General features: G+C 40.0%; 1 protein-coding gene across 2 annotated transcripts in view; it reads right to left on the bottom strand.

The window, feature by feature from the left end:
- Window positions 1–21,411, bottom strand: part of LOC122562196 (transmembrane channel-like protein 6) — a 47,195-nt gene extending 25,784 nt beyond the window's left edge. The window contains exons 1-7 of one of the 2 annotated variants that reach the window (XM_043714863.1): window positions 21,311–21,411; window positions 18,202–18,362; window positions 15,299–15,409; window positions 13,796–13,951; window positions 9,161–9,263; window positions 2,886–2,976; window positions 2,196–2,447 (exon numbers count right to left, since the gene is read on the bottom strand). In XM_043714863.1, the coding sequence (XP_043570798.1) occupies window positions 2,196–2,447; window positions 2,886–2,976; window positions 9,161–9,263; window positions 13,796–13,951; window positions 15,299–15,409; window positions 18,202–18,362; window positions 21,311–21,366 (930 nt within the window). In that variant the 5' untranslated portion in view covers window positions 21,367–21,411. The remainder of the gene's footprint in view (window positions 1–2,195; window positions 2,448–2,885; window positions 2,977–9,160; window positions 9,264–13,795; window positions 13,952–15,298; window positions 15,410–18,201; window positions 18,363–21,310) is intronic. The other variant, XM_043714864.1, reaches the window with a different exon arrangement.
- Window positions 21,412–21,417: the final 6 nt, after the last annotated feature.

Here is a 21,417-nt window from a genome sequence, read left to right as displayed (position 1 = left end):
AATCAGGACCTGGTGACCTTTCCTCAGAACTGAGTTGGGTCACTGAATCCAAAATGTTAACTCCAATTTCTGATCAACTGGAAGCAGCTATGTAAGAACCACATGGACTATTGCCCTCTGGAAACTAAAGCCTTGCAAACTCGTAACTAATCCAAAGATTTTTGTAATATATTACTGTAACAAAGCATTCCACCAGAGCAAAGCAAAAATCGCTCAATGTCAAAGGAAGCAGGGAGTTTTGTATGTCTGACAGTTTTTAAATATATCCTTTGAGCTCAATGTTTTATACTCATGGCTATATGCTTTTCTGATAGATGGACAGGTTTCATCTGAGGACTATTTTTTCAGTCAGTATTGTGTGGGAAGGGGACTATTAGAGACTGTTAGAGTATAAGACTGTTAGAGATTGATTCCCCTGGGGAAAGCTTGCATATTCATTACTACGTTTCCACTCCATGGGTCTCCACACTGGGTGTCCAGAACATTTTCTCAGCTGAGCAGGTTTCTGTTTATACCACCATTTCATTGTCAGGTCAACTACCACTGTGGTTAAGCTGAGTGACTGCTATTAATAAGGATGATTTAAATTCAAAATGGAGAATATGGCTGCAGAAATTTACTTCAGTCATGCATAAAATGAGCATGGACATTTTCTGAGTTTGTTTTCTGTTAAACATATTTATTGTAACCTTAAAACATTATTAAACATATGTGTTTCTACTAAATATGACTGGTGGAGAAGCTCTTGATCAGCAAATGGATATGGTAAAAATTTTAGACCTGTCTAAATTCTTCACTATGGATGGCACAAATATACAGCATTGCATCCTCGCCAATCCAGGTGGCTTAAGGCCAAGGCATTTCTGGATTTTGGAATTCTGGGATTTAGAATTTTCTGGATTCTAGAATAAGCCTAGAATGCCTAACTACAAGTGTGTGAACCAGACACAAACAGGTATCGAGCCACAAAACATGCCAAATAACTGTTCACAGAAGTATACTTTTCAAACCCATTCACTTCAAAGAATAAGCTGGTACACAAATGCACAGCAGTCCAGAATAAAATTAATCAGCTTTAACAGTTAAATAGTTAACTCCTTTAAAAAGATTCTATAAAAGGTTCCATAAGGCTTGTAAATCATAAAGCATTCATAGAATAAATGTGAAGACAAGTTCTTGGCTCATCTTTCACCAACATGTGTAAAATAATTTTCCAATGTGACCCCATTTTAACACATGCAAACAAATAAAACCAGCCACTCCACTCCATCAGTTTCACACCAGACATATCAATTGTGGAGCTACACTTGCCTTGCTCCACTGACATCAAATTAATGCACCAACACCCCAGGCCCTCCCAACATCTGCTGATAAAAATATTTCCTTCATTTGAAGAGCACTTTAGGTGGTTACAACATTCACTCTTGCATTCACAGAATCATTCAGCGACAGCACGGAAACAGACCAATACAGTCCAACTCATCCATGCTAGCAGCTCATTCCATACCACACTCTGCATGAAAAAGTTGCCCCTTAGGTCTCTTTTTTATTTTCCCCTCTCACCCTAAACCTATGCCCTCTAGTTCTGGACTCCCCCATCTCAGGAAAAAGACTTTGTCTATTTATCCTTTCCATGCCCCTCATGATTTTATAAATTTCCATAAGGTCACCCTTCAGCCTCAGACGCTCCAGGGAAAACAGCCCCAGCATATTTTAACTCCCCCTATAGCTCAAACCCTCCAACCCTGGAAACATCCTTGTAAATCTTTTCTGAACCCTTTCAAGTTTCACAACATCCTTCTGATAGGAAGGAGACCAGAACTGCATGCAATATTCCAAAAGTGGCCGAACCAATGTCCTGTACTCTAAGCAGACATGATTCAGTGGCCCAGGGATCTCCAGACAGAGCTTCTGGACTGGGGCACATCGTCTCCATACCAACCATTATGCCCAGAGGAGGTACAGCTTACCGCTGCTCAGCTGAGAAAATGTTCTGGACACCCAGTGTGTTCCAGATCCATGGAGTGGAAACGTAGTAATGAATATGCAAGCTTTCCCCAGGGGAAAAAAGCTGATTCATAGGGTTGTGTGTGTCTTGGGGAGGATGTGAGGAAACAATAATCCCTGACATAGTTTCATAGCATTACAGCAGGGCCTCAAAAACAGTTAAGAATCGCTGTTTAAATTTCACTTACAATGCCAGTCAGCAGCTCCAGTCCAAAGAATTGCCTTTCTGGGACTTTAGGGGGATGAGTAGCTTGGGGAATGACAATGAAGAACACATTCATGAGAAGGTGGAAAGCATTGAATATCAGCAGCATCTTGAGGAAGATGAAATATGAAAGCACCCCTGTTCCAAAGCGGCCACTGATCTGTTTCAGGGCAATCTGCCTTAAGTGAAACGCATGCAGAAGGGAAAGAAATCCATACCAGCATTGCCTGACAGCCTAACAACAAAACAGATAAATGGGGTTAAACACTCTGTAAACAGAGAACAAGCCATTTCACTGCTGTAAAGACATTTCTTTGATTTACAAGGTAGTTGTGAAGATAATATTGGCAGAGCTCTCAGCAATAATGAAATATATTGCATGCATTTTTTTAGAAAGCACATTTGGGAAACCTTTGAGGAAGTAATATTTCTACAGCTGCAGTTTCAAATGTGCTACATTCTAATGTCATTTTAACTTTGAAAAAAAATGCAAATATTACTTGGAGTGAATACAAAATCTAAACTTTTGTAAGAGAAGCAAGAAAAATTGGATAGAAATAGTCTATGACTGCCCATCGGATAAATTATTTCAGAGGAATATATAATTTAAAAAGAATAAATAATGTTTGTTCAATTTTAGTTTCTTTCATTAAATTAATCTTGAGATACTTACAATGATTAGAGTGTACTTTGTGTGACTCCAACATGATAAATTCTCATCAAGCGGGACACTGCTGTGATCTTTACAGTTCGATGTCATACGTCTGTAAGAACACAGAATTATTAAAGGAGTTAAAGCTCCTCTAAAGAAGTTAAATCGATCAATTTCTACAGTTCTTTGGGTTACTTCCCACCACTGAAAGCTCAATCAAGTAACAAGAAACCAGTCCACCACAAGAAACTTCCTGTTTGAACAATATACTTTGATTTCTATGTTTAAATGTGGGATACTTTCAAGTTACACTTGGACCTGATGTATTCTGCAATTTTACTTTTGGAAAGTGGAGGTCATGTGCTTAAAATAGCTGCAGGATAATGTAAAGGAGACAACTTTACCCAACAATGCTACAATTATGCCAACCTATCTCCCAGTACACAACCCCCCTGGCCGGCATATTCCCATTAACCAATTTGCACACTACCCTCATACCCCATTCAAATGTACCCATCTCTCAAGGTCCCTCATATTGTTCCGATGCTATCTCCCATCCTCTTCCGAAAACCCTTTGTCCCTCATCTCCCATAGCAATTCACCTATTATTATCTACCATGGGCATTAATCTAAGAGACATTCTGACAAAAAAAATTAAGCTATCATTTTATCATACTGTTACTACTGAAAAAGCACATTGTTCATTTTGTTACAAAAATCCCAAATATATTGAAATTGCTACAATTAATCTTTTATATAAACAAACATGAGACTCAAGTTCTGAATACCTTATGTCAATAAACACTTCAATTCAACACACAGCTGGAAGTGTCCATCAATAGGCACACCACTGCAAGGTTGATTGTTTGCAGCACAAATCCTACAGTATCATAGTTTGACACGAACAGGTACTCTGAAAAATGTCGGATTGTTTATTTAGCTCCACTTTTGTTTGGACAAATCTTTGACAACTTTAACAGTTCTAATAGGCTTGTGTATGTATTACAAATAAACAAGTCTTTTCACAATCCCAAAAGGTGTTTTTCCTTTACGTTGTCCCAGAACAAGATCCAAAAGATGTACCTTATCTCTCCAAAATCATTGCACCAGCCCTCATGAGCCCCTCACCACCACTGCCCCACCCCACCCCACCCATGAAGCCATGCAACCTAATTCACTCTACTCATTCCACTGTGGCCCTTCATAGCCCTATGCCAATTTATTGGCTGTTACCACCCACCTGCCTTTCTATCTTCAATTACCATACCAAGCCATTGAGTATCCTCGATGCATTTGTTGCTCCAACATCATCAGAAGCTCACCGTTACACAGGATAAAGCCGCCTTCTCGACTGGCACCCCATTTAACACTTTGTACATTTGTTCTCTCTGTCTACAAAATGGGATATTCTATCATCAGAATTCACACCAGTTGCTTTTAGCTGCGTAACAATGCTACCTTTACTCCATTCCCAAAACGTGCTCTCATGTGTAAACACTCCTGATGAGCCATCAATGTTGCCAGAGTCAAAACGTGTGAGCTGGAAAAGCACAGCATCCGAGGAGCAGGAGAGTCAACATTTCAGGCATAAGCTCTTCATCATGTCAGAACTAATTATATAGTATGAATGTAGTACGCACTATGATCTTGCACGTGAAATGCGTGATTTCTGAAAGAATCTCTATAAATTATAATTTGCAACTTTTTCATTGTAGGTCCACAGACATTATAGATCAAATCAAAATCATTTAAACTTCAACATTAACTTCAGCTAGCTGAACTAGTTTTAAAAGCATGTTAAAGTTAAGGCTACTATGGAGACATAAAAGATATTGATTTTTTTTCATTCTGTAAAAGTATTAAAAATTCAGTTCTCAAAAGCCCACGTGAAGCCAATTTGCTTACCAAAGAAAACCCTTAATGCAATATGAGGTAGAAGAACTGCTGAGCTGTCCTTTTAAAATACATAACTGGGTTAATGGCACTGCAGTGAAAATTCATCTGATAAATGAAAGTCTATTCTAAATCGGTTCCAGAATCTCTGGAGGAGAAAGGACTCTTGACAGTACACAGTATGGATAATCACATAGCAAGTAGATTGCCACAGTAATGGAAACTTGTTGACCCTTTATCATAGTAAAGCATCCAAACATGCTTCATAGGGAAGATGTGCAGGTTAGGTGAATTGGCCATGCTAAATTGCCCATTGTGTTCAGGGATGTGTAGATTAGGCGCAATAGTCAGGGGTAAATGTAGGGTGGGGGAATGGGTTTAAGTGGGTTACTCTTCGGAGTGTTGGTGTGGACTTGTTGGGCGAATGGCCTATTTCCACTCTGTAGCGATTCTATAATACATCAGGGAACACTATTGAAACAAATTTGATAATAAGCTATAAAGTTCAGATGGCGAAAAACATGTCTCTTAAAGGAATAAAATAAAAGGAGGAAGGCATTTTCCAAAGCTCAGGGCCCAAGCAGGTGAAAACAAGGTCATCAATGGTGGAGTGGTTAAAACATGGATGCTCAACTGGCTAAGATTGGAACAGTACAGATATCTCACAGGAAGTGACAGTGGTTTGGGAGGTGGGGGTGTTGTGAATAGAATAGGTAAAGGGCAGTAAGCACCATGGAGGGATTTAAAAACAAAGATAGCAATTTCAAAATGGCCACATTGCTTAACAAGAGCAAGTCCAAGTATGGCTTCTGTCACTTGAACACCTACCTGTACACAGGGACTATCAATACAGAGGACGTGTCAAGTCAATTGCGAACAGTATTTACAGGAAATGGATGACAAGTCATTGCAGTTGTGTGTTAGAAAAGAGTATTTTAAAAGCATGAGGGCTTTGGAAAGAGTGACAGCTCTACCATAACTTCTCTAAACTCACCTCAAATTTCCTCATGACAATCTTTCACCTGGGAACTTCTGGACAGTTTGCCGATGTGTGCTTTCAAACTGCCCATGAAGCACATGACTTATCTAACGGAGAAAACTACACTACAAAAGGCATCATTTAAATACTTGTAAGTTTCCTAGCAAGCTCAGGATAACAGTGGTGATGTAACAACAGAAACAAATACAGCTGAAAGAAAACTCAGCAGGTCAGGCAAAAAAAAAATGTAGATCAGTGTTTTAAATCAAGAGGAGATTTTGTTAGAACGAGTTAGAACACATCAGTGACTATGTAACGTTCATTATGGAATTATCTCAAAGTAGACACTTGATTTCCAGTAGGATGTCTCTTTTGTGAAATCAGAAGATGTACTGCAGTTCGTAAAATAAACTCTGATTTGTGCACAAGTCACATTGTTAAATTTTAATGTTAACTTTTTTCATTTTTCTTACATATAAGCTCATGATTTGTGCTTGCAGCTTCTGTAAAATTAGCCTGTTTTGTCCATACAAATAAACGTTGGAGAAGTTACATTTTTGGGTGCGCAATGTAAAATCACATTTTTATTGAATGGCTAATAAAAGAACAATTGCACAGAACAGAAGAGAAAGGAAAACTCAAATCCTATCTTATCTGACTGAAACATATCAACTGTTTCGTACAATTTTTGCTTCCCTGATTTTTCTTCTATCATCCTCCCAAGGTGTAGAGGTGATGATGGGCAAATTTTCAAAACTAAGAGGCCATTTCCTTCTGAGAGGAAGCCTGGTATTTTGGTCAACCATATTCTAACCAAGAACGAACCTCAGTGCATCTCAGGAATGTTTTTACTGGCTGACAAAATCTAGACTAGGCAAAATGAAACTGAGATACACTGTTTTGGCTCTGCCTCTGCACAGCCAACTCTGCAAAAATCAAAGATTCTGTGTCTTTAAGGCGTGATACCAGAACAGAGCATTTTCTTACTGGGTCACAGATGTAATAAACATAATATCTGACATAAAATTGGTGGAAATCCCCTTACATTTCACAGCACCTAGCCTTACGCTGGCTTTTAACTATTTCCTCAGAAATGTACTCAGGAGAAAACAGCAAATCCTTTCTGGTAATTTTATTTAAAGCTCCTGAAGTTCATCCATTGTTTTCACCATTTGGAAGAATTTAGGCCTTTTGTTAATGGACTCGAAGATCCCCAGACCTAAGTATGCAGTAACAGCCATCTGGTCTAGGCCATGTTGTCTGATTTTGAGAAAATGAGCTCAAAACAAGAACAGCCCAGTAGGAGAGAGAGATTTAATCAATTATTTAGATGAATGGAATGCAGGACAGTTCTCTTTTAAGTCACACAAAATGACTAATGGGTAGATGCAATTTATTCCTTGTTTTATACTGATGTGTCAAGATTGCTTGAAGTGAGATTGGGCACTATTGTTGCTCTGTACATTCATTATTGTTTAGAAAAAAATGTGATTTAAATTTAGGTTCATCTTAACAAATCACACTGTTATCAATGATCAAGTGAGTTTTGAAGTGACTTGTAGCTCAGTTTGAGGTTCTGGATGTAGGTTTACTCACTGAGCAGGATGGTTCATTTCCAAATGTTTCATCACCCTACTAGGTAACATCTTCAGTGGGCCTCCAGGCGAAGCACTGCTGATAGTTCCTGGTTTCTATTTATATGTTTGGGTTTCTTTGGGTTGATTATGTCATTTCCTGTGGTGATGTCATTTCCTGTGTTTTTTTTCTTTCTCTCAGGGTGTGGTAGATGGGGTCTAACTCAATGTGTTTGTTCATAGAGTTCCGGTTGGAATGTCATGCTTCTAGGAATTCTCGTGCGTGTCTCTGTTTGGCTTGTCCTAGTATGGAAGTGTTGTCCCAGTCAAAGTCCTTATCTGTATGTAAAGATATTAGTGAAAGAGGGTCATGTCGTTTTGCAGCTAGTTGATGTTCATGTATCCTGGTGGCTAGTTTTCTGCCTGTTTGTCCAATGTAGTATTTGTTACAGTTCTTGCATGGTATTTTGTAAATGACATTAGTTTTGCTTGTTGTCTGTATAGAGTCTTTCAAGTTCATCAGCTGCTGTTTTAGTGTGTTGGTGGGTTTGTGGGCTACCATGATGCCAAGATGGCAGTCATTTCCGAGAGGTCTTTGATGTAGGGGAGAGTGGCTAGGGTTTCTGGATGTGTTTTGTCTGCTTGTTTAGGTTTGTTGCTGAGAAATCGGCGGACTTGTTCATTGGATTATAAGGGGCATGGATAGGGTAAATAGACAAAATCTTTTCCCTGGGATCGGGGAGTCCAGAACTAGAGGGCATAGGTTTAGGGTGAGAGGGGAAAGATATAAAAGAGACCTACAGGGCAACCTTTTCACACAGAGGGTGGTACGGGTATGGAATGAGCTGCCAGAGAAAGTGGTGTAGGCTGGTACAATTGCAACATTTATGAAGCATTTGGATGGGTATATGAATAGGAAGGGTTTGGAGGGATATGGGCCGGGTGCTGACAGGTGGGACTAGATTGGGTTGGGATATCTGGTCGGCATGGACAAGTTGGACAGAAGGGTCTGCTTCCATGCTGTACATCTCTATGACGCGATGACATCCCAAACAATGTAATAACATTGCTCAAGGAGGTGACTTATACCAACATACAAATGTAAAACGTAGAAAATCAAAGACACGGCCTATAAGAAACATCACTGGACGTCTCTTGTAATCTATGGGGTGTAGTTACATCCATTATACTATTGGTTCTAAGACTTTTAAAAAGCAACAGTGGAGAAATAACAATGTGCAGCACAAATCAGTGTGGGGTGTGGCTTGGAGACTGTCTTGCAAGTGATGTTGCTCCCTTGCTCCTGCTGCCCTGATCATGTCTGACTGCACAGTGGAGGAAAAGACATTGATGAAATAGCTAAAGGTGGCTGGGCCAAGGACACCAACCTGAGGAACCACTGCAGGGATTTCCCAGGATGGAGAAGAATTACTTTCAACAACCACAACCAGCTGCCTTGTTGCTAGGTATGACATTAAAGATGGAGAATGCTCCCCCCACCCCCACCAAATCCTGCTCAGTCCAGGTTCACCAGCTCTCCTTGATGTCAAACTTGGTCAAATACTGCCGTAATGTCAAGGACACTTTCACTTCACCTCAAATTCAGCTTGTTTGTCTATATTTGGATGAAGGCTGCAATGAGGTCAGGAGCTGGGTGGCATTGACAGAGCATCAGTGAGTAGGTTACAGCTCTACAAGAGTGCCACTTGAAAGCACTGATGGCAACCCCTTTGTCACTCTAATCACTACAGAGTTGCAATTAGTCTGTGTAGCAGCACAAGTAGAAGAGGGGCATGGAAAATATGTAAGTTTGCAACTGCTCATCAAATTATCCACATTGCATGTCTGACCTTAGTTCCCTTTTCACAGAAAGGTTCAGTGGCATGGTCCGTAACACCCTGGTGCATTCACTCCCAGTCAATTGCTGCAATTCAGTCAACAGCTTCTTCTTTTCTGAAATATAGAACCAAACGTAAGACATCCATTCCTCCGGCCTTTTGTAACAAAACAGCAACCAAAGTACACAAATCCAAACCAGGAGGGTCAGGAACCTCCTATGAACCAAATAATTTTCCATATTTAAAAGATATAGAGCCATACTGCATAAAGACACCTTTCAGTCCAACCAGATCGTGCCAAAGATAATCCCAAACCGAACCATTCCCACCTGCCTGCTCCTGCCCCACGTCCTTCCAAATCTTTTCTATTCATGTACTTATCTAAGTGTCTTTTAAACATTGTAACTATGTCCGCAATCATCACTTGCTCAGGAAGTTCATTCCACATGTGAACCACTGTCTGTGTTAATAATTTGCCTCTCAAGTCCGTTTTAAAATCTCTCTCCTCACACCTTAAAAATAAACCCCCGAGTCTCGAGATCCCTCACCATGGGAAAAGAGCAGAACTCTTCTCAGACATGGTGACTGAAAATGAGTTTCTAAATTCTTAATCATGTTCAAAACCTTGTGGAGGAAAAGGCCTTCAGCAGATAATACAATGGCTGTGCCTTACAGCATGTGACAACCTTTTGAGACAACATGTATTTTAAATAAGGTTTCGGCTTCTCAAGATTACTCCAGTGCAATAGGTAGCCATGAAACTTCAGAAAGTAGCCGATCTGAATTTGATTCCTAGCTGTAGAGCAGAGTTCAGATGTTTTCAATTTTCAACCAAACACAATTTGAAATTAAAAGTAGAGCCTGTCTAAAGCTTTGACCGAACGCTAATGATTTGGAAGCAAGAAATTTTGATTTATTTTTCACCATTTGGAAGGCAGGGGAAATCTGCAAATTCTCTGACTCCCTTTGATCCCTGAACACTTCACTCAATTGTCACAGCTGCCAACGGCAACAATACACAGTAGGACATTTCTGTGGTTTGGAAAAAAACAAAAATAGTGTACAGGTACAAATCCTGAATAAAATATTTCAAACCAAAGCAGGAGGTAAGTGCGGATGAGACAGAATTTTTCAACTTTTCCAGGTATTTGGCAAAGTCAGAGCTTTGGATCTGGCTTGGCAAATGGACCTAAGTGACATTGAAAGGATTACCAAGTTTTGAGAAGATTTATAGCTCAGGTTGAGGTTCAGGATGTAGGTTTGCTCGCTGAGCTGGAAGGTTCGTTTTCAGATGTTTCATTGTCATACTAGGTAACATCAGTGAGCCTCTGGATGAAGCACTGGTGGTATGGCCCACATTTTATATAAAAACCGGGCCATACCACCAGTGCTTCATCTGGAGGCTCACTAATATGGTGACAAAATGTCTGAAAACGAACCTTCCAGCTCAGCGAGCAAACCTACATCCTGAAAGGATTACTTTGTTAAAGCTGCAATGGAATTCCCTCATGTTTTTCTTAAATAAGGAGTCCCACCAGACAGCAAATGTAGTAGAGTGACAGTTCAAAGATCATATGATTGCTTTAATCTTTCACAATGAACAGATCTAATATTAGCCCAGAAAGCTATTGTTTAAAGGGAAATGAACCCAAAGAAAGTACCCAGAGCACCTACATTTTCCTGACAATGTCTACTTTTCCACCCACTCCCCTTTTTTGCATATACTTTGCAGTGAGTGGCTCTTAAGAGAACATCATAGCAAATTGAGGCACTTTCTTTTCCTTCAGACTGCTAGGTTTGAGATAAAAAAGTAAGACTGAGGAACTTAGTGGAACCAAAAAAAAACTGAACAGATACTTGATCTGTTTTCATGGTAGAAAACACTCAAAACATTTCAAAAGGATCTGTAATCAGGTGGGGAAGGAACATACAGAATGGGAGGAAGTTAAAACAAATATCAGCATGACAGAAAAATAGGCAAACTAATGAGACTAACAACTAACATGACCCCTGGAGCTAACAGTCTATATTCCTGGGTCTTGAAGGCAGTAGTTACAGAGGAACAGGATGCTTTGGTTGTAATCTTCAAAATTCCTTAGATTCTTTAAAGATCTCAAGAAATTGGAAACACGAATGTTTGAAATTCAAAAATTAAATGCCTATTCAAAGGGAGGGAAACAAAAAGCAGGAAACTGTCAGCCAGTTGACCTGACAGCTGCCAATGAGAATTTTCAGAAATCCATTAAGTAAGAAGTAGTTGCACAGTGGCTCAGTGTTAGCACTACTGCCTCACAGGGTCCCAGGTTTGATTCCAGTCTCGGAGACTGTGTGGAATATGCACATTCTCCTCGTGTCTGTGTGGGTTTCCTCCAGGGGCTCCGGTTTCTTCCCACAGTCACAAAGATGTGCAGATTAGGTGGATTAGCCATGGGAAATGAAGGGTTACAGCGATAGAGTTAAGAGGGTGGGATGCTCTTTGGAGGGTCGGTGTGGAATTGATGGGCTAAATAGCCTGCTTCCATTCTGAAGGGATCCTATGACCAAGAAGTTGTTGAAAGACTTTCAGAAAATCAGAATATAATCAAGCAAAACCAACGATGTTTGTGGAAGTGAAATAGCATTTGATCACTTTATTACAACATTTTGAGAGCACAATGTTAAGGTTTGATAAGGTGGTGGGGGGGAGGGGGCATCAATGTCACTAATTTGGATTTCCAGAAGACATTCAATAAAGTGTTACATAAGAGATTGTTATACACAAACCCTTTGCCTTGTGCGTGTGTGTGTGTTTGTGTGGGCATGTCTGTGTTTGTGTCGTGCGAATGATAGAGTGGCTATCAAGAAACCAGTCTAAACTAGGATGAAATATTATAAAAACAAGGAGCAATTGCTTCAATGAGTATATCAAAAATAAGGCTGAGGAAAAAGGGAAACAAGAAACATCGAACAAACATTTTACCTGTCTTGATGGTAGAAAATACTAAAAACATTTCAAAAGGATCAGTAATCAGGTGAGTAAGGGACTTAAGCAATTGCTGTAAAATTGTAACAAAAGGGTCATAGTCAGTTTGACAAACTTGAACTTGTGGGGATTAGTGCTGGGTCTCAACTATTTGCAATCTATATTTAGAGCAGAGATGAAGAGATTGACAGTATTACGCATAAATTTGCTGACAATACAATAGGTGGAAAAGAAATTTTGAGAAGAATGCAAAAAATAGAGCCTGCAAAGGGATATGATTATTTTAAGTGATATAGCAAAAAAAAAATTGACAGATGAAGTATAATGCAGGCAACTGTAAGGTTATTCAGTTTGTATGAAAAGCAAAATATGAAACTACAAAATGCTGTGGTAACCAGAAGGATTTGGGGTCCTCACACATGAATCAGAAAGAGTAGCATACAGGTTCTACAAGTAATCAAAAGGAAACTGAATGGTGACTTTTATTGTAAAGAAGTTAAGAGGACAAAACAAGACAAGTCATGCTAAAACTGCATGGGGCTTTGATGAGCCCACACCTGCATACTTTGAAGTCTCCACATTCAAGCAGAGATAACACTCACATTGGAAGCAGTTCAGAGAATGATCAAATTCCTGGAATGGAGGTGTTGTCCTATTAGATAAGGTTGAGCAGGTCTGACTTGTACTCAGTGTTTAGCAGATTTTAAACAAGATTTAAGAGTGGGCTGATAGGGTTGATGATAATGAGCAGTGATTATCCTCATGGGAGCATAACTTCAGAACAAAGGTTACCTTTTTAGGGCAGAGATGAGGAAGAGTTACTACTCCCAGAAACTGATGAATCTTTGGGATTCTCTAACCCCGGAGAGCTTTGGCGAATACGTCACAGAATACATTTTAGGCTCACATAGACAGATTTTCAAATTATATGGCCTCAGGCAACTGTCTGTATGGAGTTTGCACATTCTCCCCGTGTCTGCGTGGGTTTCCTCTGGGTGCTCCAGTTTCCTCCCACAGTCCAAAAATGTGCAGGTGAATGAATTGGCCTTGCTAAATTGCCCATAGTGTAAGGTGAAGGGGTAAATGTGGGGGAATGGATGTGGGTGGGTTGCTTTTTGGAGGGTCGGTGTGGACTTTTTGGGCCGAAGGGCCTGCTTCCACACTGTAAGTAATCTAATCTAATCTAAGTAATCTAAAATAACCTAATCTAATCAAGTTTTATGGAAAACAGATAGGATAGTGAAGTTGAGGCCAAGGTCAGAGTAGCTATCATCTGTTTCAATGACAGAACAGGATCGAGGGGTTGAGTGGCCTACTCCTGGTGATCATGTTCTTAAAGTTTGTCAAGTTATGGTTTCACAATGAGGCACAATTTACATCAAAAACCAGAATAATAGAACTAACATATTGTATGACTCAAATTAATATTTCTTCTCTAATCTCCATATAACTTCATTTCGAAACAACCTACTGTTGTTAGAATACTGAATGGACTCAGAAACTCTTAACATTCGCCTGTATGTGTGTTTTTGTTTTTGCTGCTGTTTATCTATTATTTACTTATCTATGCTACTTAACTCTGTGATCTGCCTGTATTGCTCACAAGACAAAGATTTTCACTGTGCCTTGGTATACATGATAATAAATTCAATTCAATTCAATACAATTCCTGCTCTTATACTTGCCTAATTCTTCTTCACAATTCTCATCCAATGCAGCTACATCCCGTATGCTTGGTCTCATCGATCGAGACATATCTTTCAGAGCAGGCCGAGCCCTTTGCCGCCGTAACCTTAAAGTGCGATTGTAGTACTCCGAGATAATTGCGCCTCGAGAACGACCTGAAAAGGGACATGAAATTTAGTTGCTCGCACTGTCTTGGTGATATCAATGATTTTGAGAAATAGAAACATTAGTGTTGAAAATCACATGTATACTAATTCTCTCATAGCTTCTGGTTCACATACTCTTGCTGTGAAGGGAAAGAATAATTCTGGGATTTTTTCTAATCAACCTGTACAGAGATGTTGTTCTACAACTCTTTAACAGACAGAACCCGGGCTTCCTGGTCCAGGGGCAGGGACAATACCACAGAGACCCTTAAATTAATTCAAACCCTGGATTCAAACACGTGTCCCCTGAATATTTCCTAGTAACATAACCCTATGCCTCCAGAAACAGAGTTGTTATACTCTTAATTTATACATGGGATGTAGACATCACTGGCTAGGCAACTTTTATTGACCATCTCCAATTGCCATAGGACAGTTAAGAGATAAACACATCACGGTGGGTCTGGTGTTCCATGTAGGTCAGACAAGTTAAGGATGGCAGATTTCCTTCCCTGAAAGATATTGATGAACCAGATGGGTTTTTATGAAAATCGACAGCAATTATATGATCCAAAGAGGCCATCTTTATAATCCCAGATTTTTACTGAATGTGAACTTCTCCATCTGCCACACTAGGGTGCGAACTCATGTCCCAGAATATTAGCCTGAGTTTCTAGATTGGTAATCCAGTGACATTACCATGTTGCTACTGGCCTCATGTTCATAAAATGGGGGCATGGATAAATTCTGTAGCATATATATCTTGCCTTTCTCTCTCTCGGTCTTGACTTTTCGGTTTAGCGAATTCATTACTCAATCTGAGCAAGTGCCCAGTGGATTTGTGAGTATTGCCTTCTAAGCCCTGTTTTAACTATATATCATCCTCAGAAAAGCCACTTCGTCCTGTATGTTGGTACCATTTCTCAACTTCCCATATCATCTCTATTCAGAGCTGGGAAAGCCAACCCTGCACAAGCTACTTCTCCAGGAAACAGAAAATGGCGGAAACGGGCAGAGGCAACAGACTTCACTTATGAAGGTATAAAATGGCTCTACTTGCAGTTCCAAGCCCAATATGACAACCTAGTTCTAGAAATCAAGCTTATGAAGTATCATTACTACAAAAGTAGAAAACAAAAACACTTCTAATAAAATAATCTGATAAAGAGAATATGGTAGTCTGGTTTTATTTACATCAGTGATGCATTGGTCAAACTATTGTATATTGTGTAAAACTTTGCTTCATATTTTATTATTCTCCTGTACAACTTAGAGAGTTGAGGATATTTATGTGAAGTGATACAAAATACAATTCATGCAAATAAACTAGTATAATGAAAAAAATTTAAAAATCACCTATAGTTCTGCTGGGCATGAAGGAGAGCACTTTCAAAGTAGCAGGATCATAGCAGTCATCATTGAGCTTGCATTGTGCACGAGGGGGTGATCTGATATAACCTACATTTTCTGAACAAAATCAGAACATACAACCATTTGTGACAACCAACATAACCAAAATTCATTTCATTTTATTTTGTAACTTTCAACCCCATAATGCCCTCCATCACAAATATTGCCTTCATGCACTTTCACTTCCCACCTTCACCCATGTCATGGCCCTTCAGCCCACCATGATGTCAGTCTAACAAAAACCTATCTGCCTGCACATGGTTCATATTCCTCTATTCCTAATCTATTCAAGTTTCTGCCCAAATGCCTCTTAAATGTTGCTATTGTAACTGCTTTTACCACCTCCCCAGAATTCCATTCCAGGGCATCAATCACCCAAAAAAAAACTTTCCTCACAAATCTCCTTTATACTTTTCATCTCTAACCTATGTCCTTAGTATCTGACATTTCCACCTTGGAAAAAAGATGGACTAATCATCCTAACTACATCTCTCGTTTTTATATACTTCTAGCAGATTGTCCCTCAGCCTCCAAAGCTCTAGTGAAAATAATCCAAGTTTGTCCAACCTCATTTTATTACTAATATACTCCAATCCGACCAATTCCCTAGTAAACCATTCTCTCCAAAGCTTCCACAACCTTCCTATGCTGTGGTGACCAGACTGCACTCAATACTCCAAATGTGAACTGACTGAACATCTGCACATGACATGCCAACTTTTATACTCAAAGCCCCAACCAATGAAGGTAAGCAAGCTGTATACCTTCTACACTATATTATTCACTTGTATTGCCACTTTCAGGGAACTATAGGCTTGCACCCTTTGATCCCTCTGTATATCAATACTCCTAAGGGCCCTCCATTTAAAGTATGCTTTCCTTTTCATTCGCCTCCCAAATTGCATCACCTCACACTTGCCCTGATTAAACACCAACTGTCATTTCACCACCTCACTTTCCAACATATTTATATCCTGTTGTATCCCTTGATAACCTTTCTCATTGGCCACAACTTCACCAATTTTCATGTTGTCTCAAACTTACTGATCAGAGCAGCAACATTTCATTGAAATCATCCGAGGTGCTGGAGAGTCGACGTTTTGAGCAGAAGCCTAACATGAGAGACCTCGTCAAATGTTTTAGAAAAGTCCCTCCATTGCCTAACCCTCATCAATCATCTTCATTAATTCCTCAAAAAACTCATTTAAATTTGAGAGGCAAGTCCTCTCCCGCACAAAGCCATGCCAACTATACCTAATAAGTCCTTATTTTTCAATTTTGAGTAAATCCTGGCCCTAAAAGTCTTCTGAAATAATGCGCCGACCACTGATGTAAGGCTCACTGACGTATTATCTTAGGAGCATCCCTGTTTCCCTTCTTCAATAAAGCAACAACACTGGTTATTCTCCAGTCTTCAGGACCTTATCTGTGGCTAAAGAGGATACTAAGATCTCTGTCAAGGCCCAAGCAATCTCCTCCCCTGCCTCTTTCTATATCCTGGAATAGATCCCATCAGACCCTGAAGACTGACCCACCTTCATATTTATCAACACATTGAACATCACCTCCTTTTAAATATTGACACGCCCTAGAATATCAACATAACCCTCCCTAACCTTACCATCATCCATGTTGTTCTCCTTAGTGAATACCAAAGCAAAGTATTCGTTAAGAACTTCATCCATCTTCTCTGGCTGTGCGTTCATGCGCACACACATACCCACACACACTCTCCTTTGTCCTTGAAGAGACCTACCCTTTCTTTACCCAGTTGCTCCAAATATACATCTCCATAGCCTATCTACAGCTGAAAGCCACTCTTAGTTCTATCCTTACCTATTTCAATACTCTGCTGATTGGGGTTTCTTCCCTCTATTTATTTCAAAAGCATTCAAAACTCTTCGACTGGTAATCTATCAGGCTCACCCTTCACTTTTGCCACAGCTGACTTGCATTTTCTTTCAGCCCCAAGTATCTCAGATGTATCATTTTCATCCTCAGGTTCAAACTCTTCACAATCTGGTCTTTTTCCTAACTCTGAACCCTGCTCTAGATTAGATCCCCTACAGTGTGGAAACAGGCCTTTCGGCCCAACGGCCCAACCAGTCCACACTGACCTTCCGAAGAGTAACACACCCAGGCCCATATTCCCTCTGACTAATGCACCTAACTTTATGGGCAATTTTCCATGGCCAATTCACCCGACCTACACATCTTTGGACTGTGGGAGGAAACCGGAGCACCCATAGCAAACCCATGCAGACACGGGGAGAATGTACAAACTCCACACAGACAGTTGCCAGAGGCTGGAATTGAACCAGGGACCATGGTGCTGTGAGGCAGCAGTGCTTACCACTGAGCCATTGTGCCGCCCTAGCCTCCAACTCTTCAAGTCCTCATAGTTCCTCAGACTCTACCATTTTGTATGTCCTTCTGTTGCCTCCAGGTCAACCACGACATCAGCCTTTTGAGCTTTTGTTTTTGGAATTACTTGCGGAACCCTCTCTGCCTCTCCATCCTACATCCCATCCTTTAACACCCTCCCTAAAATCCTACATCCTTGACCAGGAGTTTAGTAATATGTCCCTAAATCGTCCTTATTATTTGGCTCAGTAATTAACTTGGTATGATTATTCTTCTCTGATGCATACACTTTACACTGTGACTGAAGATGCTATGTAAATTCAAGTTCTTAACGGAGAAAAAAATAGAAAGAAAGCAAGCATTTTTAATTAATTCTATCAATTGTAATTCCAATTATAATAATTAGGGTGTAAACATGAACAAGAAAGAGGAAATTATTGACTTATAACACATGAACAACAGTGAAATTCTCTAAACCTTATTACCTATCCCTGCACCAGGCAGACCTTCCATCTCAATCATCACTGATGGTTCAGATTCCAGGGCACTCTGCTCAGAGATGAGATTGGCAAAGGAATTGTGGACCAAATCTTCGTCAAAGCAAGAATCAGGAGAAGTAAGATCATCGTCACTGGAATTAAAAACACTGAAATTTTTCATTGGAAGTACCACTCCTATTACATTCTCAAAATAATAAAATGTTTCATGATTTCTTCTCGAGAAGCAGCTGATTTCTTGTGGCTGAAGCTAAAATCAATTGCCAACTCAAATTGAAGTGAGATCTAATTACAAAGTAATCTAGAATATTATGAGTTGGATGAATGCTAGACCCATTTATTGATGCATGATTTATGCTGTGGGGTTCTGTTGTGCCTCATGTGGTTTCATAAAATAAATATTGAGTAAACCAGACACACTCATAATGGATGAATTTGCCAACACACATTCATAAATTTTAAGTGCAAGATGTTGAAGCATTAAGTGCGAGATGTTGAAGCGATAGAGTTAGAAGCACTGAAGCAGACTGTTTGGTCCAACTTGTCCGTGCTCATCAGATATCCTAAAGTGATCTAGTCCCATTTGCCAGCATTTGGCCCAAATCCCTCTAAACCTTTCCTATACTCATGCCTTATAAACAGTGTAATGGTACAGCTTCCACCACTTCCTGTGGCAGCTCGTACCATACACACACCACCCTTTGCATGAAAAAAAGTTGCCCCTTGGGTCCCTTTCTCCTCTCACCTAGAACCTATGGCCTCTAGTTTTTGACTCCCCCACCCTAGAAAGAAGACATTGGATATTGACTAGGCCAAAGAAGACAACGATGTATGAAACGACGAACCAAAAAAAAAGTTATACTGAACTCCTATAAATGCAGTTCCTTATTTTTAGGAAAAAGTTGCACAAACACCTATAGATTTTTTCTTGGTTTGGAGTGGGGGGTGTTGGAATATCGGTTAATTATACAGAAATAAATTGATGTTGTCCAAGGAATTTTGACATGTAGCTGCTTCTGGCAGCAGGATAGATAAATACATTTTTCACTGGTGTGCCAAAACGTTGTTTCTCTAGTAATTCTTCTGTCCATAAAGTCTTCTGAAATAAAGACTTACCTCCAAAAGGTCAGTCTGTCAGGTAGAGATAATTCAGCCAACAGCAGACCGGACGTTTGCAACATTACCACAGAAAGGATGAAGACTACCACCTCTGGTGCTTAGTTAGATTTGATTGAGTTATAGGCCTCCGATTTAAATCTGATTTACACCCTGCTAGTGCACATTAATTACGTCTGTAATTTCACCACTTATCATCAATTGTCCTGGATTGGCTGACTGGATCCTTATGTACTTCAGACAGAGATGAAAAAATCAGAGTTGTTTTCTCAGTACACAGTTGCAGAAGTAATCTTGAGTCATAGTACTGCACAGAAGCAGACCCTTCGATTCAACTCGTCCATGCCGACCAGATATCCCAACCCAATCTCGTCCCACTTGCCAGCACTTGGCCCATATCCCTCTAAACCCTTCCTATTCGTCTACCCATCCAGATGCCTTTTAAATGTTGTAATTGTACTATCCTCCACACTTCCTCTGGCAGCCCATTCCACACATGCACCACCCTCTGCGTGAAAAGGTTGCCCCTTAGGTCTCCTTTATATCTTTCCCCTCTCACCCTAAACCTATCGCCTCTAGTTCTGGGCTCCCCCACCCCAGGAAAAAGACCTTGTCTATTTATCCTATCCATGCCCCTCATAATTTTATAAACCTCTATAAGGTCACGCCTCAGCCTCCGATGCTCCAGGGAAAACAGCCCCAGCCTGTTCAGCCTCTCCCTATAGCTCAAATCCTCCTACCCTGGCAACATCCTTGTAACTCCTTTCTGAACCCTTTCAAGTTTCATAACACCCGTCCGATAAGAAGGAGACCAGAAGTGCATGAAATATTCCTAGCCAACATCCAATACAGCCTCAACATGACATCCCAACTGCTATATTCAATATTCTGACCAATAAAGGAAAGCATACCAAACACCTTCTTCACTATCCTATCTACCTGCAACTCTACTTTCAAGGAACTGTGAACCTGCACTCCCAGGTCCCTTTGTTCAGCAACACTCCCCAGGACCTTACCACTAAGTGTATACATCCTGCCCTGATATCCTTTTCCAAAATGCAGCACCTCGCACAAACGCCATCTGCCACTCCTCAGTCCATTTGGTGACTTCCTTAAGATAATCCACTTTCAAGCCAAATGAAGCCAAAATCCATGATTGGCCAAAATATCCCAACATCTTTTTGAAAATTACCTCGGTGGTTCACTTCCCTTTTCATTCAAGCGTTAGCTAGGGACAAGTAGGACTTGCAAAAAGCTGAGAGGTCATTGCACCATTACCAAAACTAAATACCAAATCAAAAAGGGAGGAATTGAAAAAGACAAATTGCATTCATTCTGTGGAGCTGAAAGAACTGTGAAAACTGACGACAATAATATCAATAAAATGAGAGCACACATATTAGTACAAGAAAGGAATTTGAGGATGGAAATAAAACATGGACAAGATTTCTCATTCTCTAAGAGAGTACTTCATTCACAGCTTAAGTCTGGATGTATTGCCCAACCCAGTGATGGGGATAAGAGGAAAGACACAAGAAACAAAATGTGCAACATTTCAGGGAATGTTTATTAAAGACCTTCAGTTCAACAGATACCCTAAGGAGAAACATTCACCCTAGTTCTTACCAAAAATACATAAAACTTCAGTACAGAGTTAAAACAACCATTGCAATATTACATCACTTTTCTCCATAGAGTATCTGCTTGCAGTGACATGCTGCCATCTTGAATGAATCCAGGCCACAAAGCATTCTGTCTATAAAGCCACGTGATGTCTGGCCTATGAGATTAATAATGATCTCTTTGATGAGTGTAGTTTGATCCATACCATTATTTATAGTTGGACACTGATCTGGAATGATAATCCTACTTGATATCGTTGGAGTATCTAGAATGGACCATTTTAAAAAAAGGGAGGAGCAGCAAATACAATTTTTCACAGAAGCAGTAAGTAACTCTCCACAAAAATAAAATTACTCACCTAAACACTGGAATAGCATCAGCAGCATCTATATGTAAGTCCACACTATAAGCCATGGTGTTCAACTGAACCTTTAAGGGTTCTCAGTTTGGACAATATTAACAGTA

This window comes from Chiloscyllium plagiosum, chromosome 24, assembly GCF_004010195.1.
Source record: "Chiloscyllium plagiosum isolate BGI_BamShark_2017 chromosome 24, ASM401019v2, whole genome shotgun sequence".
In the NCBI taxonomy this organism is placed as follows: domain Eukaryota; kingdom Metazoa; phylum Chordata; class Chondrichthyes; order Orectolobiformes; family Hemiscylliidae; genus Chiloscyllium; species Chiloscyllium plagiosum.
The sequence above is the reverse complement of the archived record's forward strand: the minus strand, read 5'-3'. Positions and strand labels throughout refer to the sequence as shown.